General features: G+C 53.7%; 1 protein-coding gene across 7 annotated transcripts in view; it reads left to right on the top strand.

Moving 5' to 3' along the window:
- The window catches only part of LOC102455075 (beta-arrestin-1), a 150653-nt gene that overhangs the window by 118625 nt on the left and 12726 nt on the right, over positions 1-19302 (top strand). For 5 of the 7 annotated variants that reach the window (XM_089775805.1, XM_089775800.1, XM_089775802.1 and 2 more), the window contains 8 exons: positions 2545-2604; positions 3962-4029; positions 7077-7212; positions 7627-7711; positions 9562-9634; positions 10577-10714; positions 13142-13225; positions 15852-15875. In XM_089775805.1, the coding sequence (XP_089631931.1) occupies positions 2545-2604; positions 3962-4029; positions 7077-7212; positions 7627-7711; positions 9562-9634; positions 10577-10714; positions 13142-13225; positions 15852-15875 (668 nt within the window). The remainder of the gene's footprint in view (positions 1-2544; positions 2605-3961; positions 4030-7076; positions 7213-7626; positions 7712-9561; positions 9635-10576; positions 10715-13141; positions 13226-15851; positions 15876-19302) is intronic. The other 2 variants (XM_089775806.1, XM_089775803.1) reach the window with 1 other exon arrangement.

The following is a 19302-nucleotide window of genomic DNA, read 5'->3' as shown; positions in this document are numbered from 1 at the left end:
TTAGCCGAGAGCAGGACCCAGATGGGGGCTGACCTGGCATCTCCAGCGGAATCGCTCACTGGGACGCTTCCCAGGGTCACTGCCACCGTCCCTTAGCATGAGGAAGTGTGTCTGTGCCTGCCGGGGGGCAGCTTCCCAGCCTCACCACCAGCTGCAGGCCTCCCAAGCCGTCCCCTGTAGGCCTGCAAGCAGCCCTCTGGCAGCGTACAGAGATCGCTGCTGCCAAAGAAGCAGGATGCCCCAGCTTAGCCGTTCCCCCTCAGATGGCAGCTGTGCTAGCCCCCAGCTGAGAGATACGTTTCTAGTGAAAACAAGGAAAGCTTCTTTACCAGCGTAGAGACTCAAGTAACAGCCAGTGGGAGTAGTGGAAGCACATGGTTACGTAGAAAATGAAATTGTTGCTCTCCCGCTAGAGCAGGTGTGGGCAATGGTTTTGGATGGGGCGGGGATATGCCATGAATATGGTAAGTGGTCAATGGCTGCATTTTTCTATGGACAGGGTGCGGGATCTGGGGTGGAGGTTGGGTACAGAAGGGAGCTCGGGCTAAGGGACTGGGGTGCAGGAGAGGGTGTGGAGGTCTGCAAGGGAGTTTGGGTGAAGGAGGGGCTAGTGACCTGGGGCAGAGGATTGGGGTGCAAAAGGCAGTGCAGAGTCTGGGAGGTGGTATGGAGGCAGAATTGGGGGTGCAGAGGGTTGAGATTACATTGGGTAGGGGTGCAGGAATGGGAGCAGAGGGTTGGCGGGGGGGAGGGAGGGAAGAGAGAGGCTGGGGTGCCAGAGGGAAGCTCTGGCTGGGAGGTACTTACCTAGGCATCCCCCAGACAGCAGCCCAGCAGGTCCCTCAGGCAGGTTCCACAGGCCTCTCAGAGCAACCTACTGCTGGGGCCATGTGCTGCTTGGAGCACAGTGAGCCTGGGGGAGAAGGGGTACTTCCCATGCGGCCTGCCCTGCAAACAGGAAGCTCCTATTGGCCAGAAACCAAGCCAATGGGAGCTGTGAGGTTGTGCTGGGGGTGGGGCAGCAAGCAAAACCTCTCCCTCAGCTCACATTGGTGCTCAGAGATGCACAGGCCCCTGCAGCCGAAACTCCCATTGGGCTGTGGGCCTCTTGGTGGGCTGGATCCAACGCATGGGCTGTATGTTGCCTGGCCCTGTTCTAGAGCCTCGACTTGACTGAACTATATCCTGCCGTGTGGAACAGAGCAAAGCCCACCTGTAGTCCCTCCAGCAATTCACAGCTGCTTCTCATCAATGGCTATTAGCCACGGCGGGTAGGAATGATGTCCCTAGCCTCTGTCAGAATCTGGGAATGGGTGACAGAGGATGGATCCTTTGAGGATTCCCTGTTCTGTTCATTCCCTCTGGGGCACCCGGCATTGGCCACTGTCGGCAGACAGGAACCTGGGCTAGATGGACCTTTTGGTCTGGCCCAGTGTGGTTGTTCTTACGTGATCTTCCATTCATGAGACAAACCCATGCTGTCTCCTCAATCTTTCTGCATGGATGTCTGCACTCCCAGAGCTCCTCCAGCCACCCAATGTCTTTGCTCATGACAGGATCTCCTCCTGCCGTCTGGCCTGTAAATTCCCTCTCTCCAAGATTTCGCAGTGTTTCCCCTTGTGTTTGGGACAGTTTTCTCACAGGTGTACATTATCAGACAGACAATGCACAATACGCTCGTGACCAGGCAGCAAGAAGCGCCTCTTACTTCCTGGTTTCCTGCCTGGAGAACAGAGTTTTTTCACGGGAGACACATAACTTCTTAAATACGTACATTTCACAGTGATTGCCTTGACCCGTGGCCTTCTGGGCCTTGGTGGAGACCTTGCGAGCCACCCTCTGGTGAATTGTCCTGCATCTCTCTGACCCAGGGGAACCCTGTACCCCTGAGCCTTTGCTAGCTGGCACCAGCAGGTGTCTGGGTCACTCTCAGGCAGAGCTGTGGGCTCGCTCATCACCCCACGGGGCCGTATCCACTGTGAGTCCATGCAAGTCAGTGGTTTAGCAGCAGGGCAGCAGAGAGCAGCCCACTGGTGTGTGTGTGTGTGGTGGGGATGACTCTCTGCTCTGTGGAGGCCTGGAAAACACTCAGGAGATGCCAGAGCTCTCTAAGGAGCCATCTCACCCTTGCTTGCCCCCCTCTTTCCTCCAAAGGGCCAGCTGCTGCACCCTTTAGTAGCCAGGACGTGGCTAGCTTGTCTCATGCTTTGGGCTCCCATGCTGCAAGGTGCGGAGCGTTTCCTGCGAGCTATCAAGCATCTGCCCTCTGCTGGAGATGGGAGCGCACCACACCCGGCAGGAGGCCTCTGCACCTGTCAGGATTGGACCATTCAGCACCGGGGCCAAATTCCCCCTGGGTGTAACTCTCCTCGCCCTTTGTGCCCCCAAATTCAACCCTGCTTAGCCCTGGGACACGGAGACACCCCAGAAGTGCAGGTCCCAATCCCAGTGGAGCCCCCCCATTGCAGCATTGTGCATGTCTGTGGGGTAGGCCGGGGGCTACCTCGGGTTACAATCTATGCCTGACCCCCGTTTCTGTTTCAGATCCCTCCCAACCTGCCCTGTTCCGTCACGCTGCAGCCTGGACCGGAGGACACGGGCAAGGTAACTTCGTTGGGGTCCTTTGCGTCCGTCAATGGCTCAGCCGCACTCCTCCAATCCGGTGGGTTAGCTCCAGATGGGCTGGCTGGCTCAGGCGTTCTGAGTGCCCCCACAATGGGTGTAGCTTCTTGGCACAAAGGCTCTGTCTCATGTCATGCTGAGGTGTGCAAGGGGCAGGAAGCGAAATCCATGCAGTGTGAAGGGGCCGTGAGCCAACGGCAAGGTGGGGGCCCCTTACTGATTATGTCTCAGCCCGTTCCAGCTCAGATTCAAAGCGAAAGGTTTCTGCGAAGGGCCGCTTGGTCGTGAGAGGAAGTGTCCCGACCCCACTGCGCTGGTGGAACAACGCTGAAGTAGCTACGCAGGACAGTGATACATAGCACTGCCCGCTGCCCTGGGATCTGAGAGTCAAGCTCAGTTCTTGCCTCCGTGTGCTTCATGATCCAATAAGGTCCGCAGGCCACATGATGGCCTTCCCACGCCTTTGCTCTCAGTGGACTTGCAGACTGGCCCTGTAAATGGGGCACTGTAAACAAATTCCTTCAATGCCCCCAAATGAAATAGACTCCAGCTTCCTCTCCTGGAGTCCTGCTTGGCCTGCAAGCCCAGAGGGAACACACAATGGGCAGATCTGCTGAGCAAGGAGGGGCAATTTCTACAAGAACAGCCCTTTCAAACCTGAGGTTGTCCAGTCTCTGCATGAACATTAATGACCCCATAGTAAAAAACGCCATTAAACTTATCATGACAGAGTTTGCCACCTTGTCTCTCCCCCCATTGTCACTCTCTACCACCCAGATTTTCAGATGCGTTTACCTGCCACCTTCCGTGGCAGGTGGAAAGGAGTGGCAGGAATTCCTCTCCTAGGGGAAAAGTCAATTCCCCCCTCCCCCCAGTCATCATTCAAAACCAGTTACAGGGATTCTTCTCCAACTCCCCTACCTTTCTCACTCCTGAGAAATGACTTCTTGCACTGAGACTAGTTCCTGAAAATGTCATGCCAAGAGATGTGGAAGGGTAGGAGCAGAGAATTGATTGCTTGGTCTTAGCAACTGGTACAAGACCACAGCTCAAATGTAAACATTGTAATATCTAGGAGGATTTGTATTGGGGCTAGCCACTAGAACTCAGATCCTTTTGTTTAAAGGCCCAGACCCTTAACACACGAGCTACAGGAGAATCCCCACTGTCAGTATGGGGCCTATGACACAGTTGTGTGTTTCTGAGTCCCTCAGTTAGAAGACAGTGGTGCATACAATCTGTCCAGGAGCACAGAGTTACATACCCACACTCTCCAGCGAATGCCTTACTGCATACAGCATGGCAAGACGTGATTTCCCACCTTTGTTCTGCTTTGAAGGCCTGCGGCGTTGACTATGAGGTCAAAGCTTTCTGTGCAGAGAACCTGGAGGAGAAAATCCACAAGAGGTAAACGGAGCCGATGTTTTTATTGCCGCTGCCTGGGGTATAAGGCCACTGCCCTTCTGCTAGGAACATTTGCCCTCTCCCTCGTACAGCTGTGGGGGTCTAACTCCTTTTCATCTTGCCGCCCAGCCCACCCCGACGTAGCAGTGCTCTTTAATGGCAGCTTCTGCAGGAGCTCCCCAGCCCCCAGGGAGCATGCAGGATCTCTGGGCATGTCCTGCTCCGGGGTAGCATCTAGCCTCTCCTGGGTCTCCTGCAGGGACATGCTGCACGTTGGGGGAGGGGAGGGAAAGAACAGGGCTTGCAAGAACCCCTCCCAGCCCTCATTATATCACCCAGAGGATCGCTAGCCTGGAGCTTTGCCCACTTTCAGTCTGGGAGGGCAGAGCTGGGGGCCAGGTGGGGGTGGTTGGTGGGGTCTTGTGGAAGTGCTAGTCCACAGTGCCTGTTTGGGGTTTGGGGAGGTATAGGTGTTCCTCTCTGGTAAAGCTTCCCAGCACCCTGTGCATCAGATTCCTTTGGTTCAGGTAGTAGAATCCTGGGCCTCCCTTTCCAGAGGGTCAAGGCCAGGACTAGGCAATAATTTTTGGTCGGGAGCCACTCACAGCTTTTGGTGGTAGGTGGTCGTGGGTCTGGGACAGAGGTTGGGTGCGGAAGGGAGCTCAGGGTAGGAGACTGGGGTGCAGGAGGAGGTGTGGGGTCTGAGAGGGAGTTTGGGTGCAGGAGGGGGTTGTGACCTGGGACGAGGGATTGGGGTGCAGGGTTGGGGAGGGAGCATGGCTGCACGAGAGGATTCTGGCTTGAGAGGGGGTGTAGGAGGGAGTGCAGGGTTTGTGAGGGAGTTGTGACCTGGGGCAGGGCTGGGGAAGGTGTATGGGTGCAAGAGAGGATTCTGGCCCGAGGGAGGGGTGTAGGAGGGAGTGCAGGGTTTATGAGGGAGTTGTGACCTGGGGCAGGGGGGTGCAGAGGGTTTGGGTGGTGACCAGGAGGCATTTACCTAAGCGGCTCCCAGCCGGCAGCCCTGCAGGACCCCAAGGCTCTCTACCTGCTGCAGTCCAGGCTGCTCAAAACAGCTGGCTGCTCCATGTGGCTGTCTGGTCCAGGCACCAGGGGAGGGGCAATGGGAGCTGAGAGATTTTGCTGGAGGGGGAGGGCAGCGCACGAACCTTCCTTTCCCCATGGTGTGGGGCTGCTCTGTGCCTGAGGGTACTGGCAGGGTGCCCCACGGACTGGATCCAGCAGTCCCCTGGTCAAGAGTCCAGGCCCTACTCCCTACTTGTGGCATGGTGTGTCTGTTATGCTGCCAGACAAAGAAGTTTTGACCTCCCTGCTATACAGATGGGGAAACTGAGGCATGAAGAGGTTAAATGACCAGACCAAGGAAGACCGAGGCCCGTGGAAGGGTGGGGATATAGGTTAGCACTTGTGCCCCATGGGACAGCAGTACTGGTTGCCGTGCTAACCCCCTTGTAGTGAATTCAATAGCAGCCCTTTAAATATTTTGAGTACTTTGAGTGGGCCACACCAGTGCAGAAGCCCCCAGAGCCTAAAGGAGGGGCGGGAGAGGATATAGGACTTGCTAGCTGTGTGTGTTTGTATGTCGTTGGTTCGGAAACAGGCTGATCTAGAAGCCAGCTGTGCCCTTCCGGTTTCCTCATGCTCTTAATCAGGCTCTGCAGAATTCTGTGTTTATTTTTTTCTAATTTGGACAGCTGTTATTGAGCAGCCTGGACTGCAGCTGTTATCTTCTTAAGCATTTCCCCCAAATTTGATCTATTTAAATTCTCACAGGAAGTTCTGGGGAATCAGGCAATAATTATCCCAGAGACGCTGAGATTCCCAGAAGTTCAAGCGTTAAAAACATCAAAACACAAATCGGGTCTAAATCTCTCGTTCGCCGGCAGCCTGGCTGTACGTTATTAGCCACTGGAAATATTTCGGGGTCCATCACTGTGTGAGCAGTGAAATCAGCATTTACCAATACAAATCTAAGCCTTCCCAGCTGGCTGTTAATGTGTGAAGAGCCCCTTTCCCCTCCCGTCCCACTGCCTCCTCCCCCTGCATGTCTGGGTCCATGACACTGAGTGGGGGGCTCAGTGGCTGTTGGTGAGGTTGGGGCAAAGTTATCAGCTGCGACTTGTCCCGGGGTATCTTGGTGAACCGAGCCTCACTAGAGCCACACTGAACCCAGTCCCGTGGGTCTCGTGTCCTAGGGGTTCCCAGCACCTCGCTGCTTTCAGAGCACCTGCCTTTCCTATGGGGCGTGACAGGAGACGGTGGGTTCACTGCTCCCATTCGGGCTCAGCCCCGGGGCGACAAAGCCAGGTGCGCTCTCTTGTGGCTGTGGGTGGTGTGACTTGCACACGGATCTCCCACGCTCCAGCCTGGCTCACCTGTGGCAAATGGGGTTTTACACCATTTCCTACACCAGGGAAGTCGCCATTGGCCCTTTTCGATGGGACTGTCTTGGTGTTTCTGGCCTGGCCTGTCAGGAGGTGACAGGGAACCCTGTATGTCATCAGGCATGAGTAACTGTCCTTGTGTGCGGTGACAGTAGAGTGTGGTTGACAGTGGGGGGGATTTGATAAGCCAAGAGAGTGAGTTGCCTAGTGGTTAGAGCTGGAGTGTGGGAACCAGGGAGCCTGGGTTCTGTCATTAGCTCTGCTGCTATTTCACTGCGAGAGCGCAAAGTCACTTCCCCCCTCTCCCTGTGCTGGGAAAAAGGCAGGATCCAAGGAGCCACCTGAGCTGGCGAGGAGCCGTGAGGTTTAGCTCGTAGGGAAGCCTGGCCAGGAGAGAGAGGAGAAGGAGATGGGGGCCCTTTGATTGTTGGTGCTGTGGCAGGACTGGATCAGGCCTCTCATTGTCCTAATCCCCCTCCCCCCAGCTCTGGGCCTCAGCCCCTCTGTTGGGAAGAGAGGGTTAAAACACCCCTGTCCGCAGAGGGGAGGGTTAATTAGTCTGTCTGAGTTTGGGGTGTCAGGAAAACACGCCGCCCCCCTGGGGCAGATCCCCGCAGGCTGAGCCTTGGCCTCCAAATGTCCCGGCAGGAATTCCGTGCGCCTGGTGATCCGCAAAGTGCAGTACGCGCCGGAGAGACCAGGCCCCCAGCCCATGGCGGAGACCACCCGGCAGTTCCTGATGTCCGACAAGCCGCTGCACCTGGAGGCATCTCTGGACAAGGAGGTACGGCGCGCCCCGCTTCTCCCCGGGGCTGCCGAGTCGCCCGGTGGTGTGGAGCCCAGCAGCTGCCCTGCGCCCTGCAGCGTGAGGAGCAGGGGACAAGCGGTGGTACTGGGGAACTATCCTGGTGCCCAAATTCACAGCTGGTGCCAACGTGTTGCGCAGCAGTGACACCATTTAACTTGGCACTGGGCACGGCTGGGGGCTGGGAGCCTTGGGAAGTGACACCGCAAAGGGCTGGCAGAGACCCCGGCTGCTTGATCCCCACACAGCTCTCGCTGCGGGGCGGGGGGCCCTCCTGCGGGCTGTGGTTAATAAACGTTGGTGTGAAGGTGGCCTCCGAAGCATCCCCTGACCTGCACAGCCAGGGAGCCTCCTCCACCTGCCTGCTGCTGACTGGGGCCCTTGTCCCCACAGATTTACTACCACGGCGAGCCAATCAACGTCAACGTCCACGTGACGAACAACACCAACAAGACAGTGAAGAAGATTAAAATCTCAGGTGAAGGGGATGTCCGGATTCCTCATATCGGCCGTGCAGAAAGACAGGAGGGGTCTGGCACAGGCAGTTGCAGCTGGGCCACCCTCTCCTTCCATTAAAACTCTCTCCCCAGCCTTCCCTGACCCCCATCCCCGACCCCCAGCAGATGCACTGACCTCCCCTCACATGCTGAATCCCCCCTTCCAACATCCCCTCCCCCATCCAACCGCTGCTGGAGCCCTTCCTCCATTCTCTATCCCAAGTCTTCTCCCAATCCTCCCTTCCCCTGTAGCCACCTGCCTGGCCTCCAGGCTGGCTCTTTTTCTGCACCCCCAGAGATCTGCTCCCACCTGACTCCGCCGGTTCACTCAAGAAGCATCCGGCTGGCTGTCTAAGTGAAGAGTCTGACTGGGTGCCCCTCGTGCAGCTGAATGCAGTGATGTGCCAAGGGAGCCGAGACCCCCTCTGTTCCCAGCTCTGCCATAGACTCTCTGGGTGGCCCCGGTTGAGTCCCTTCACCTTTCGGGGTTCCAGCCCCCCCCTTGGCAAAGCGGGGAGCACGGCACTTTCCTGACCTCACCTGGGGGGGGGGGGTGAAGGTGAACGGCTATAAAATACAGCATTTCAAGCTGGCATTTTAGAAACGTGCACCCTCCTTTCTGCCACAAAGTAGAGTATTTCTTTCTAAAAGTACTGTATCCGTCTGATGCAGCAGTCGTTATTCCTCAACAAACGACAGATTTGTCTTAAGAGCACAAGCTGCGTCAGGCCAAAGGTCCATCTAGCCCACTATCCTGTCTTCTGACAGTGGACAATGCCAGGTGCCCCAGACAGGTAACCCTCGTGTGATCCATCCCCTTTTCACAGCCTCCCCGCCACCTAGTACGCCCGCTGGGAAGTCTGTGTTAGGAAGTCTGCTGTGAAAAGCGACATTAACAAACATAAAAATACCACTTTTCACAGCCGACTTAGAGCCCCTTTCCCACCCGTATTTCTGCACAACCGCTGCCCGACTTGGATGGCTGCGCAGCCCAGAAGGGAGGGCAGCCACGGGGCACTAAGTCTGCTGTGGAAAGTGGCACTGACAAAGTTTCTTCGCCCCTTCCCCCACCATTTTAAACGGTTGCTATCTAAAAATAACGTTTCTGCTTATCACAACAATGTGATAAGAATGTGTTTGTAGTCTTAACTAGGGGGCTGTGCCCCCTGCTTGCTGTGCTTGCCAACCCCTCTCTTGTGAGGGATAGGTAACCCGACCGCACCACCCCAAGCCTTTTCTCCCTCCCCCACACCCAGCCAACCAGGACCCCCTTTTCCTTCCTCCCCCTATTCCTCCTGACTGCAGCACATAGCCAGCCTCCCCCGTGACTGCCGAGGAGGGAGAGTGGGTAGGCCTCAGGCCGCATGGCTCACAGCTCCCCCAAGCATAGGGGAGGGCAGAGGGCGGAGCTGTGGGACACCAGAGTGAGGCATGATGTCACTCTGTTGTCCCGGAGGAAAAGTTTTCTTTAATATAGAGTAAGGATTTAAAAGCCGTGAGAAAAGGTCAGTTCTTTTTAAAATTACAGCGCGATGAAGTTAGCACTTAAACTAATGTTAAACACATAAAAATGTGTGTTTTAAAATGGGCAAGGGGGAAAGTCTCCCTGGGAGGTTTGCTGTCTGACTGGTATCGTCAGTACAAAAACGCTGAGATCCGCTAACAAAGACAGAGCAAGAACCGGTGGTGGGAGACTGATTCTGGACACGCTCCGATTTGTCCTATATCCCTCGCTGCCCAACACAGCACAGGCTGGGCGGTGCTCCCGTGTGGCTGCACAGAAACACACCCTAACCTTGGCCTTCCCGCCCTGTCTGTCTCTCCCCGCCAGTGCGCCAGTATGCAGACATCTGCCTGTTCAACACTGCTCAGTACAAGTGCCCCGTTGCTGTGGAAGAGGCAGAGTGAGTATGTCCCCCCTCCACCTTCCTTTGGTGTGTAACTGTCACACCCTGACTAGGGACCAGGCCACATCTAGCTATGCTGGTGTTCCCTGCTGAGCCCAAGGATAACAGAGGAGCTCAGATTTTCCTGCCTCTCTCCTGCTTCCTACAAACTCGAGGACCATTAAAGAAGTGAGCTTCAGATTATGCAGCACAGGTCTCTTCTGGCTCACGGCTCTGCCCTCTTGTGTTTGCATCAGTCAGAGCAGCCGGTTTTACTTACTTATATAAGACTTATGTGATGAGGCAAAGCCCCTCTGGAATCAGGAGGGAAAGAACTGATTGGCTAGACATACTGCCAGTCAACCAGACCGGTAGCTGGGACTTCCCTTCGGTGCAAAGGATTCTGGGTAGGAAAGCCCTCTATAAAAGCTGCAAACCTCCTCCCTGCACTCAACAAAGTTATACTGCTCTGCCTGGGTTCATGGCAGCCTTTCTTGGGATTAGCTTTTGACCACATCTCAAAACTCCGAGTGAAACACAGTCAAAATCCCTGGGCTTTACATGGCTCCAGCCATGGCTTAGCTGGCAACTTGCTCCAGATTCCCAGAGAGAGGGGTTATCGTGGGCTGTCAGGTAGTCAGGAAGCTGCAGCAAACAACATCTCTTGCGCTAACACCCGTTTGTCCTGCTAAGGCTTGGAGGGGCATGTTCAGGGCCCCTCTGGTAGTTCTTGCTGTGTTACACGGAGGGAACCACTTCCCAGATCCATGATGGGAATCACCAGACACTCCCAGGGTCCCTACAGGGCTGACCCATCAGGTTTGTGTTTGCCATGGCATCGTGCTTCAGACATTTTCCTTCCCTAAAAGATGGGAGCCTGGGGACCCAATGGGGAGGTGCGGGAGTTGGTTCGGTCCCATACATGATGTCAGTTTCCTTCACCCACATTATTTCCCCCAGTGATATGGTGGCTCCGAGTTCAACGTTCTGCAAAGTCTACACACTGACCCCCTTTCTCGCCAACAACCGGGAGAAGCGTGGCCTGGCCCTGGATGGGAAACTTAAGCACGAAGACACCAATCTGGCGTCCAGCACGTTGTGAGAGCTCCTTCCTCCCTGCCCTACATGTCTGAGTGGTTTGTTTCTCCCAGTGGGCCACCTAGAGAATGACTGGCGTGAAGAATCTCTATGCTGTTAAGCAACAATGGAGTCCCCTGTAGAGTGCTTGGCACGGGCTTAACTCTTAGCACATGAGTAGCCCGATGGTCGTCAATTCCAATTGGCTTCATCGGGACAGCCCCTGGGCTTACACACATCGGGTTTGAAACCTCTGAGTTGGTGTAACCCACACACCAAGGGGTTACACCAACACTGCAGAGTTTTTCCGGAAAAACGGCTATTTTTCCAGAAAAACAATACTAACGTCCACCCTTCTATTGCGTTTTTTCAACAGAAAATCGAAAGCACAGAGGTTTTTTTTCTGATGGCAGTAAACCTCATCCTATGAGGAAAAAGCCTTTTTCTGAATTTTTTTTGGAAAAAGGCGTGTGTAGATGCAGAAGAGAGTGTTTTTTCGAAAGAAGAGGCCTCCAGGAAAAAGCACAGGTGGCCGTCCACAGTAATCACAACTTAATTGCGAGATAGTGTCCAATAAATGTGGACGCTCTCTTTCAAAAAAGCACATCACTTTTTCCTTGTGCTTTTGCTGTGTAGACTCTCTCCTCCGGAAAAGCTTTTTCTGAAATAAGCCTGCAGTCTAGACGTAGCCCTACTGTAGTTCACTGTCCCAAGCTGCGGCACCTAGACCACAGCAACAGATAAGAACAAGAGACCTCTACAGCATGGGCTGAGAGCCCGCTGACTTTTTAGCTCAGGCTGTAGAGGCTCCTATACTAAGCGCCAGATGTCCCGAGTTCAACTCTACCTGGTGGTGGTTACAGTGGCACCAGGATCAGATGCCTTAGAAATGAGACATGTGAGTCCTATAAAATGCACTGTAGGGGGCAGTACTGTACACCTGTCTTTCAAAGGATGACCTGGGGGACTTAATCGCAGATCTTTGTAACTTCTGGAATACAGGCAGTCCCCGGGTTACATGGACTTACATCAGATCCCTACTTACAAACAGGGTGAGGCAACCCCACACTAGCTGCTTCCCCCCAGCAGATCAGGGAGACGCGAAGCTAGTTCCCCCCCCCACCCCCAGCAGACCTGGGAGACGCGGAGCGGCTTTTCTCAGCAGACACCTCAGCTTGAGAATAAAGGACTGAGGAAAGTGAGGTGTGGGAGAATAAAACTGAGCTCTGGAGAAATGTTTGGCTAGAGTTTCCCTTACAATATGTACCAGTTCCAACTTACATACAAATTCAACTAAGAACAAACCTACAGTCCCTAGTACGTAACCCGGGGACTGCCTGTACTACGAAGATGATGGCCAAAACTTTCATACCTGGCTGCTTAAAGACAGACCCTAAAAATGCCAGGCTAGGTGCTCACCTGGATATAGGAGCCGGCACACCCAGGTTTGAAATCTTCAGCCGAAGTCCTTAGCTAGTCACTTCAGGTGGGATTCACAAAGGTATTGAAGTGCCCCCCCTTGCTTTCACTGCCCATTGGCTTTCCTATGTATCGTTCTCTCTCCACTCATTATCAGAGGAAACCCGGGGAGATCCTCTGGGATTTTTGTAGAGATGGGCCCATTTTCACTCCAAAAAGTGTTCGGCTGATTTTCACTTCACCGATTTTTGTGGGGTAACACCAGGGCCGCATTATGACTTTTGTGAGCCCTAGGAACTTTTGCTTTCGTGGGCCCCTCCCACCATAATAATATCCAGGGCTCAACAAATAATGCAATCTACTCGCCCGTGGCAAGTAGATTGCAACCTGGAAGAGCCGGATTTGGGTGATCTGTGCATGTGCAGAACGATCTGCACATACGCAGATCACCGGACAGCGTGGCTGGCGAGCGGGGCTTGCCGCGGTTCGGCGAGCCCTGAAATATCAATATTAAAAATTATTTTTGATAAAACTTTAAATACTTCAACATTTTTTTTTCTGTTTTAGGCAATATTTAATAGATTTTCGTGGGCCCTAAAAGTTTCATTTTTTTCTGATGTGAGAAAAAAATTAAAACATTTTCTTTGACCCTAAAGTTCATTTTTTTCTTCTGATTTTAAAAGAAATTAAAACATTTTTGTGGGACCCTAAAAGTATCGTGGGCCCTAGGCACTGTGCCTACTGTGCCTAATGGATAAGTCGGCCCTGGGTAGCACAGGTATAATTTCTGAAACATGGGATCCCTTCCCCCTAAGTCAGTTTTCCCATTTAAATATGTGAAATTTCAAAATGTTGCCAGATTCCCTGGGGAAAGTGGCCAAAATGTGGTGAGGTTTGGGGAGCTGGCCCTGGGGTGGTGGATCTGCATTTGGGATACTTTGAGGGGAAGGGGATCTACTTTCATACTGTCGTAATGGAAAGTCCCAGCATTCGTTTCCTTACAAATGCCTCATCTGTCCTTGCTTCTAGACTAAGAGATGGAGCCAATAAGGAGATCCTGGGAATTATTGTCTCGTATAAAGTGAAAGTGAAGCTGGTGGTCTCTCGGGGCGGGTGAGTATCTTCGTACTTCTGGGACCAATCTCAGCCCAGAAAAATCAAACCCAACTTTCCTCTGCCCCACGTGAAGGCCAAGGAGACTCAGTGATGAAAATTTATCCAGTCACTTAAATCTTTAACCTCATAGACCACACCCTCCACCTTTAACCTCATATGCCACGCCCCACACGCCTCCATTATATGGCCACGCCCCCAACATCTGAGAAAGAAACTGCATGGAGCTTTCGAACACTCACAGAGGAAGAAACCTTTGCGATGTTTCTACATGGAGGGTTTTCTGAATCTTCTTTTGTCTGGCCCTGAACTAGAATCCTGTTCACAGGGCTGAGCTAATGATTGCTTGCTATGGCCCAACAGCAGGTGCTGTTTGCATGGCCGCCCCACACGTGCTCTGCATGGTATGGTCACCGCTCCACATGGGCCCTTCATTTTGACACGCTGTAGTCTTCTGCGGCACGTGTGTTGCTCCAAACCTTGTTCTCCTGGCTGTAAGCAGCGCCTGCTAGAGTGTAGGTGAATTCTGAATGGGTGGTAGCGTTTGCTCCTAGTGACGTCAGTGAGCTTTGGAGCAAACCCTCTGTGCTTTTCCTCTGCAGATTTCAAAGCACTTTCCAAGCCCTGGTTAATTCTCCCAGCGCAACCCTGACCAGCCTGCCCAGCGCCATGCAGAGCCAGATATAGGAGCGATTCCTCGTCAACAACCCTTTTCCCTCTATTTAGTGTGTGCTCTCTGCCACTGCTGCTTGCCGGAGGCTTGACTGCAGTCAGGTGTCAATGAGGCTAGCGGCAGCTAGGAAGAGGGTCTTGGAGGCAGGTGACTTTGCTTAGGGCCGGGGCTAAGCGTTCTGCAACCTTGACAGGCAAAGCCGCAAAGCACGCCCATGCTGGGACAGGAGACGTAGGTTTGCCAGCAGCCTGTCATGTCTCAGCACTGCGAGGCATGGGTGGGCCGTTCAGTTCACATGCAGGGGGAATGCCTTTGCCCACATGTCAGTGGCCCAGGTAGCGGGGACCTGGGAGGGGGTGAGGATTGTGTCAGTGGAAGAGGGTGTGGAGCAGGCTCTGTAAGGGCAGGCTGGAGGCTCAGGGCAGGCCTGCTATGTTGTGGTGCAAAATTTGAGGTATTCTGGGACTTGTAGTTCCCAGGGAGCATTAGGCCAGTAGGCTAAGAGCAAGGCCTGCTGGGAAAGGGGGCAGGATCATGAGGACCCTCTCGCTTCTCAATGTGGGACGTAGGCAAGACTTGCAGCGGGGTGCCCAGCTGAGGGGGATGCCCAACTGATGCTTGACAACAGCCGGCTCCTGGTCTCTCAGCCGAGCTCACGCATCCACCCTGCACCGTGCTTCTGACTCGGGTCTGTGGCTTGGGCTGCATCCACCCTGCAAAACGACAGGCCCCGTGTCAACGGAACTCGGGCTCTGCCCCACCCCAGCAGGGTCCCGGGCACCCGGTGCTGAGGGCGGGCTGATGAGAGTCAGACGGCTGTGTGTGGATGGAGGGAGGGCTCGGGCTCAGAGCCGGGTTGTAGCCCACAGAGCGAGCGTAACCTTTTATTTTTCCCAGCAGTGACTCAAGGAACCCCCAGCCCCGTATCCTGTGAGACATCGGGCTTCACAAAGTTAGCATGAGTAAGCAGGCCTGTGAGCCTGAGCACAGACACAATGGCCCAGCTGTGTGTCACCGCCTGTCTCTGTGACAGGCGGAGTGCTCAGATCTCAGTCCTATCCATCATCTCTCTCCCAAATCCATCTCTTCCCCCTTGTGGGGAGGCACCTGACTGTGGGGAAGACCTAGGTTGGATATTAGGAAAAACTATTTCCCTAGGAGGGGGGTGAAGCACTGGGATGGGTTCCCTAGGGAGGGAATCTCCATCCTGAGAGGTTTTTACATCCTGGCTTGATAAAGCCCTGGCTGGGATGATTGGGTTTGAGCAGAGAGTTGGACTCGATGCCCTCCTGAGGTCTCATCCAACCCTCGTCTTCCAGGATCCTATGGCTGGGAGGGGCCTGGCCAGGTTAGATCCTAGAGCGATGGCCCCTTCCTAGGTAGGGACGTGAGGTGTCTCTAGTTGCAGTGTGGAGGCCTCACTTACTTGTACAACCTTCCCCTGACCTTATCTGCTGGCCTCCTGGCAAGCCAGAGGTCCAGAGCCCCTCATGAGCAAGCAGGACTGAGGGACTTGGTCCTGCCGCAGTGCCGGGGTGTAGTCTCGGTGACCTCTTGAGGTCCTTTCCAATCCTACCTGCCTATGATTCTACTGGCTGCCTGGTGGGGAAGGTCCCATCTCTAGTCCCCACTTCTCCAGTCCCTGTGCAGGCCCTGGAAGACCCCATACACTGCTGTCAGTTCCCATAGGTACCGCAGGAAGTGGCCCAAAGGGCTTGTGAGGCGTGGCGTAGAGAGAAGTGATGTAATGTGGGATCCTGGCAGTGCCTGGGCTAGACACACATGTTCACATGTAGCTCAGGGCGATGGAACCAAGCCAGGGGCTGTAGAGCTGGGGGTTGGTCCTGGGTCTTGTTCCTGCCTTCAGACCTGTTGGCTGCCTGTGCTTTTTATTTTATTTTATTTTTTAAACCTCTGGTGACTAATTCTCTTGTCTCCTTTGAACTATGCCAGCCTGCTGGGAGATCTTGCATCCAGGTAACGTTTCCCAGCTCTGCCCACCATGGCTGTGCCGCGTGGGTGCCTGCAGCCTGGCTTTTTCATTCATGATATTTCAGATCCCTCCATTCTTCTCCTCATCCCAGGCATCCTTCGCTTTGCCCACTTCCTCGTCTCTCGTTTCTCTTCTGTGCCTGCTCCACTCAACGCCCTGAATATCTTCCCAGACAACCTCTGCAGATAAACCATCCACTCCGTTCCTTGTTTACTGCCTTTATCAATCCCCAGGCTGGGAGGCCCTGCCCTCTGTTGGGTCACCACACACAAGCCCTCCAGCTTCTCTGGTTTCAAAGATAACCTCAGAAATGTGAACCAAACATAACTAATGCAGAGCCACTGAGGTTGGAGGCACCTGGTGCAATGGCTCTGACTGTCCCATTCATCTCAGGGAGAGGTTAACTCCAAAGTCCACACTCCCGTAAGAGCCGAATGGGCACGGTTCCTCATGAGGGACGTCTTGTGTTGGTGCCACACATGGATGGTGTTTGGGAGCTGCGACCCCAAACCATCCTCCATTTTCCTTACATAGAAGGAACCTAACAAAGCCAAGAGCCATGCTCCAGCCATAGCGTAGTGGAGCCAGGTGGCAAAGGTACAATGAACAGTGTCTCATTCTGGCAACTCATGGGTGGGGCTTATTTTGTGGGCGGAGCTTGGAAGAGTCCCCCTGCTTTTTTTCTCTCAATGCAGCCCCTGCAGAGGGGTTAACAGACTGTTGCAGTCTAGGCCATGCTGCGCACCATGGCAGAGTGGTAGATATCTGTGGGCCAGATCATGCCTGCTACCCAGCTGACCATGGTCCCTGCAGCCTTAGGACTTCTGGTGAGCAGAACAGCCAGGCCCCTCCCTCTCCTGGTGCATACTTGAGGGTTAAGTAGTAATCTTGCCTAGCCAGCTACGGGGAGCACGTCCTGGGTGTGACTGTGCGGCTCCAAGCTGCTACACAAATGCTGCGAGAGATGATAGAAAGCCATGATGGGCTCCCCTGGAGATAAATGGGCAGTCCCATCTGCCACGTACTGCCCACAACCCAGCGGTGGCCTGTTTGCAGCATGTTGGAGGTTGCGGTTGGGCTGGTGGGGGAGGGAGGTTCCTTCAGCTGCCCAGTTCAGTGGTCCTCCAGTTCTTTCATACTTGTGAACTAGTATGTAATTAAGGCCCTGCTATGGGCTCTCCCACCAGTTGTCCCTCACTACTGCTGTAGCCTCTGTGATAAGCAGGGACTCTGCACCTACCTGTCCTCATGGCAGAACTCTCAGTGCCTGACTTTGTGCAGCAGAAGGCTGTAGGCCAGGGGTGGCCAACCCATTGAACGAAGAGAGCCAAAACAGTGGCGGAAAAAATGCCAAGAGCTGCACCAGAGTTGTTGGTGGGGGGGCAAGGACACGTCCCCTTTACACCTTTAAAAACCACAGGCTAGGCTTTTCGGCCACATCAGGCTCCCGCCTGCTGACACCATCTTGCTGACACCATTTTGCTGCACTGGACAGCTCCCCTCCAACCAGTGAGCACAGAGAGCCAGGGGCCATTTTTAGGGGCGCATGGGGTAGCTTTGCAAGCCACAGGGGAGGCTTCGTGAGCCGCACTTTCAGGGGTGAAGAGCCGCATGCGGCTTGTGAGCCGCAGGTTGGCCACCTCTGCTGTAGGCTGTGGAACTCCTTGCCACTGGAATTCCGGATGATCTCAAGTCTTGCCAGACCCATTTCCTTACCCAAGCTTTTCCTCCATTAACTGAGCAACAAAATGGACGTTCTCCTGGAAGAACCAGCTCAGGGATCCTGCTCAGGTGGCTTTGAGGAAGGGGCAGGCAGTTTTGGCTCCTGTTGTGCAGAATTAGATGTGTCCTCTCCCAAGTATTTTCACATTTTGTGCGCCACAACCTGAGCCCAGAATACTATTTCCCCATTGCACGACCCTTACTTTTCCATAAAGATTGGCACGAAAAGTTGTTCTCAGGAATGTTTGTGGAAAGCAAGTCTCAAGAAAACATATTCTTGATTTCCTGGCCATTTATAAAATATTTTTCTCTTCTCTAATTGGCTGAGTAATGGCATCATGTGGTTTAGGTGAGCAATCACACAACACAGGTAGGCAGAGGTGATCGAAACAAACCTCCCTTTGGCCGAAACAGGTTTGCATGAAATGCTTGTCCCTGACTTCATACAGGTCTATTGTGCATCATCTGTGAGCAGGGCTGACTTTATCAAATACATTGTCCTCTACCGACAGGCCACCAAGAAGGAATTGCTGCTTCTGCAGTTCTTTCTGTAGAATCCGACTCAGCAATGTAGCTAACCACAAGGCTGTTTCGAGTCCAGGGAAGGGAAGCGAAAGGGAAGGAGGGAGGAGCCAACTGGAACTGATGTTCTGCCAACTCAGTGGTTCGGAGACACCAATAATGGAAACCAATATTTATGTGAGAATAAATGAATGCTGGTGAGACAGCAGAACTGGAATTACCTTTCATCCTGTGCCATGTCTTTACATTCTTCTCTACTGAAGACTAGGAAGAGATTTTCAGGAGGGTTATTTAATTTGCAACTAATTAGAGTCCATTTTGCAAATGTCCCCAACATCAAAGGGATAAACTGCAGATCTTGTTAGTGGGGAGCAGAGCAAGACGTTTTGTGCAACCTATTGCATCTTTTTCCTCTCTCCTCCTTTCCTGTCATTGGCTGTCAATCACCAGCAAGTCTGTTGCATTGCACTGTGCATGCCCTGACTTGTGTTCCCGCGTGGTGAGGAATCGGCTTTAATGAGGAGGAGCCACGTTCCCTCTATTTTTCCAATTTGTGTGTGGAATAATTTTGTTATGTGCACCAAGGCATGTGTGGATGTGCACCACCAATAGAAACACAAACCTAGCTGGGGGTGCTCTGCCAGTTGGCTGGGTGGCATTTGAATCTCTCCTGGGTGGCTGCCGAAGCACTCAGCTTACAGGGAACACTGATGAGAAGAGCCAACAGGTGCTAATTGTGGGGACCATGCAGGGGCCCGACTGAGCCTTTCCACTCAGCAAAGTGTCTGTCATGTGGCTCAAGGGCTTTATCACTGACATGCTACGTAGGGCAGTGAGAGGAGCATTGTGCCATTACAGCATTTCTGGGCACACCATTTAAACAGGAGAGAGAAATCACAACGAAAGCCGTCGCTTCTCTGCTGGGTAAGCTGCAAAGCCATATGCTCCCAGGAGGAGTGCAGGTGACTGCCCTGGACTGTCCTCTTACCCCGGGGAAATGTGTGGCTGTGGATTTTCGTAGAATGGCCACGCTGGGTCAGACCAAAGGTCTATCTTGCCCAGTATCCTGTCTGCCGACAGTGGCCAAAGCCAGATGCCCCAGAGGGAGCAAACTGCACAGGGAATCATCAAGTGATCCCTCCCCTGTCATCCACTCCCCGCCTCTGG

Source organism: Pelodiscus sinensis, chromosome 1 (genome assembly GCF_052426305.1).
Source record: "Pelodiscus sinensis isolate ZL-2025 chromosome 1, ASM5242630v1, whole genome shotgun sequence".
Classification (NCBI taxonomy): domain Eukaryota; kingdom Metazoa; phylum Chordata; order Testudines; family Trionychidae; genus Pelodiscus; species Pelodiscus sinensis.
The sequence above is the reverse complement of the archived record's forward strand: the minus strand, read 5'-3'. Positions and strand labels throughout refer to the sequence as shown.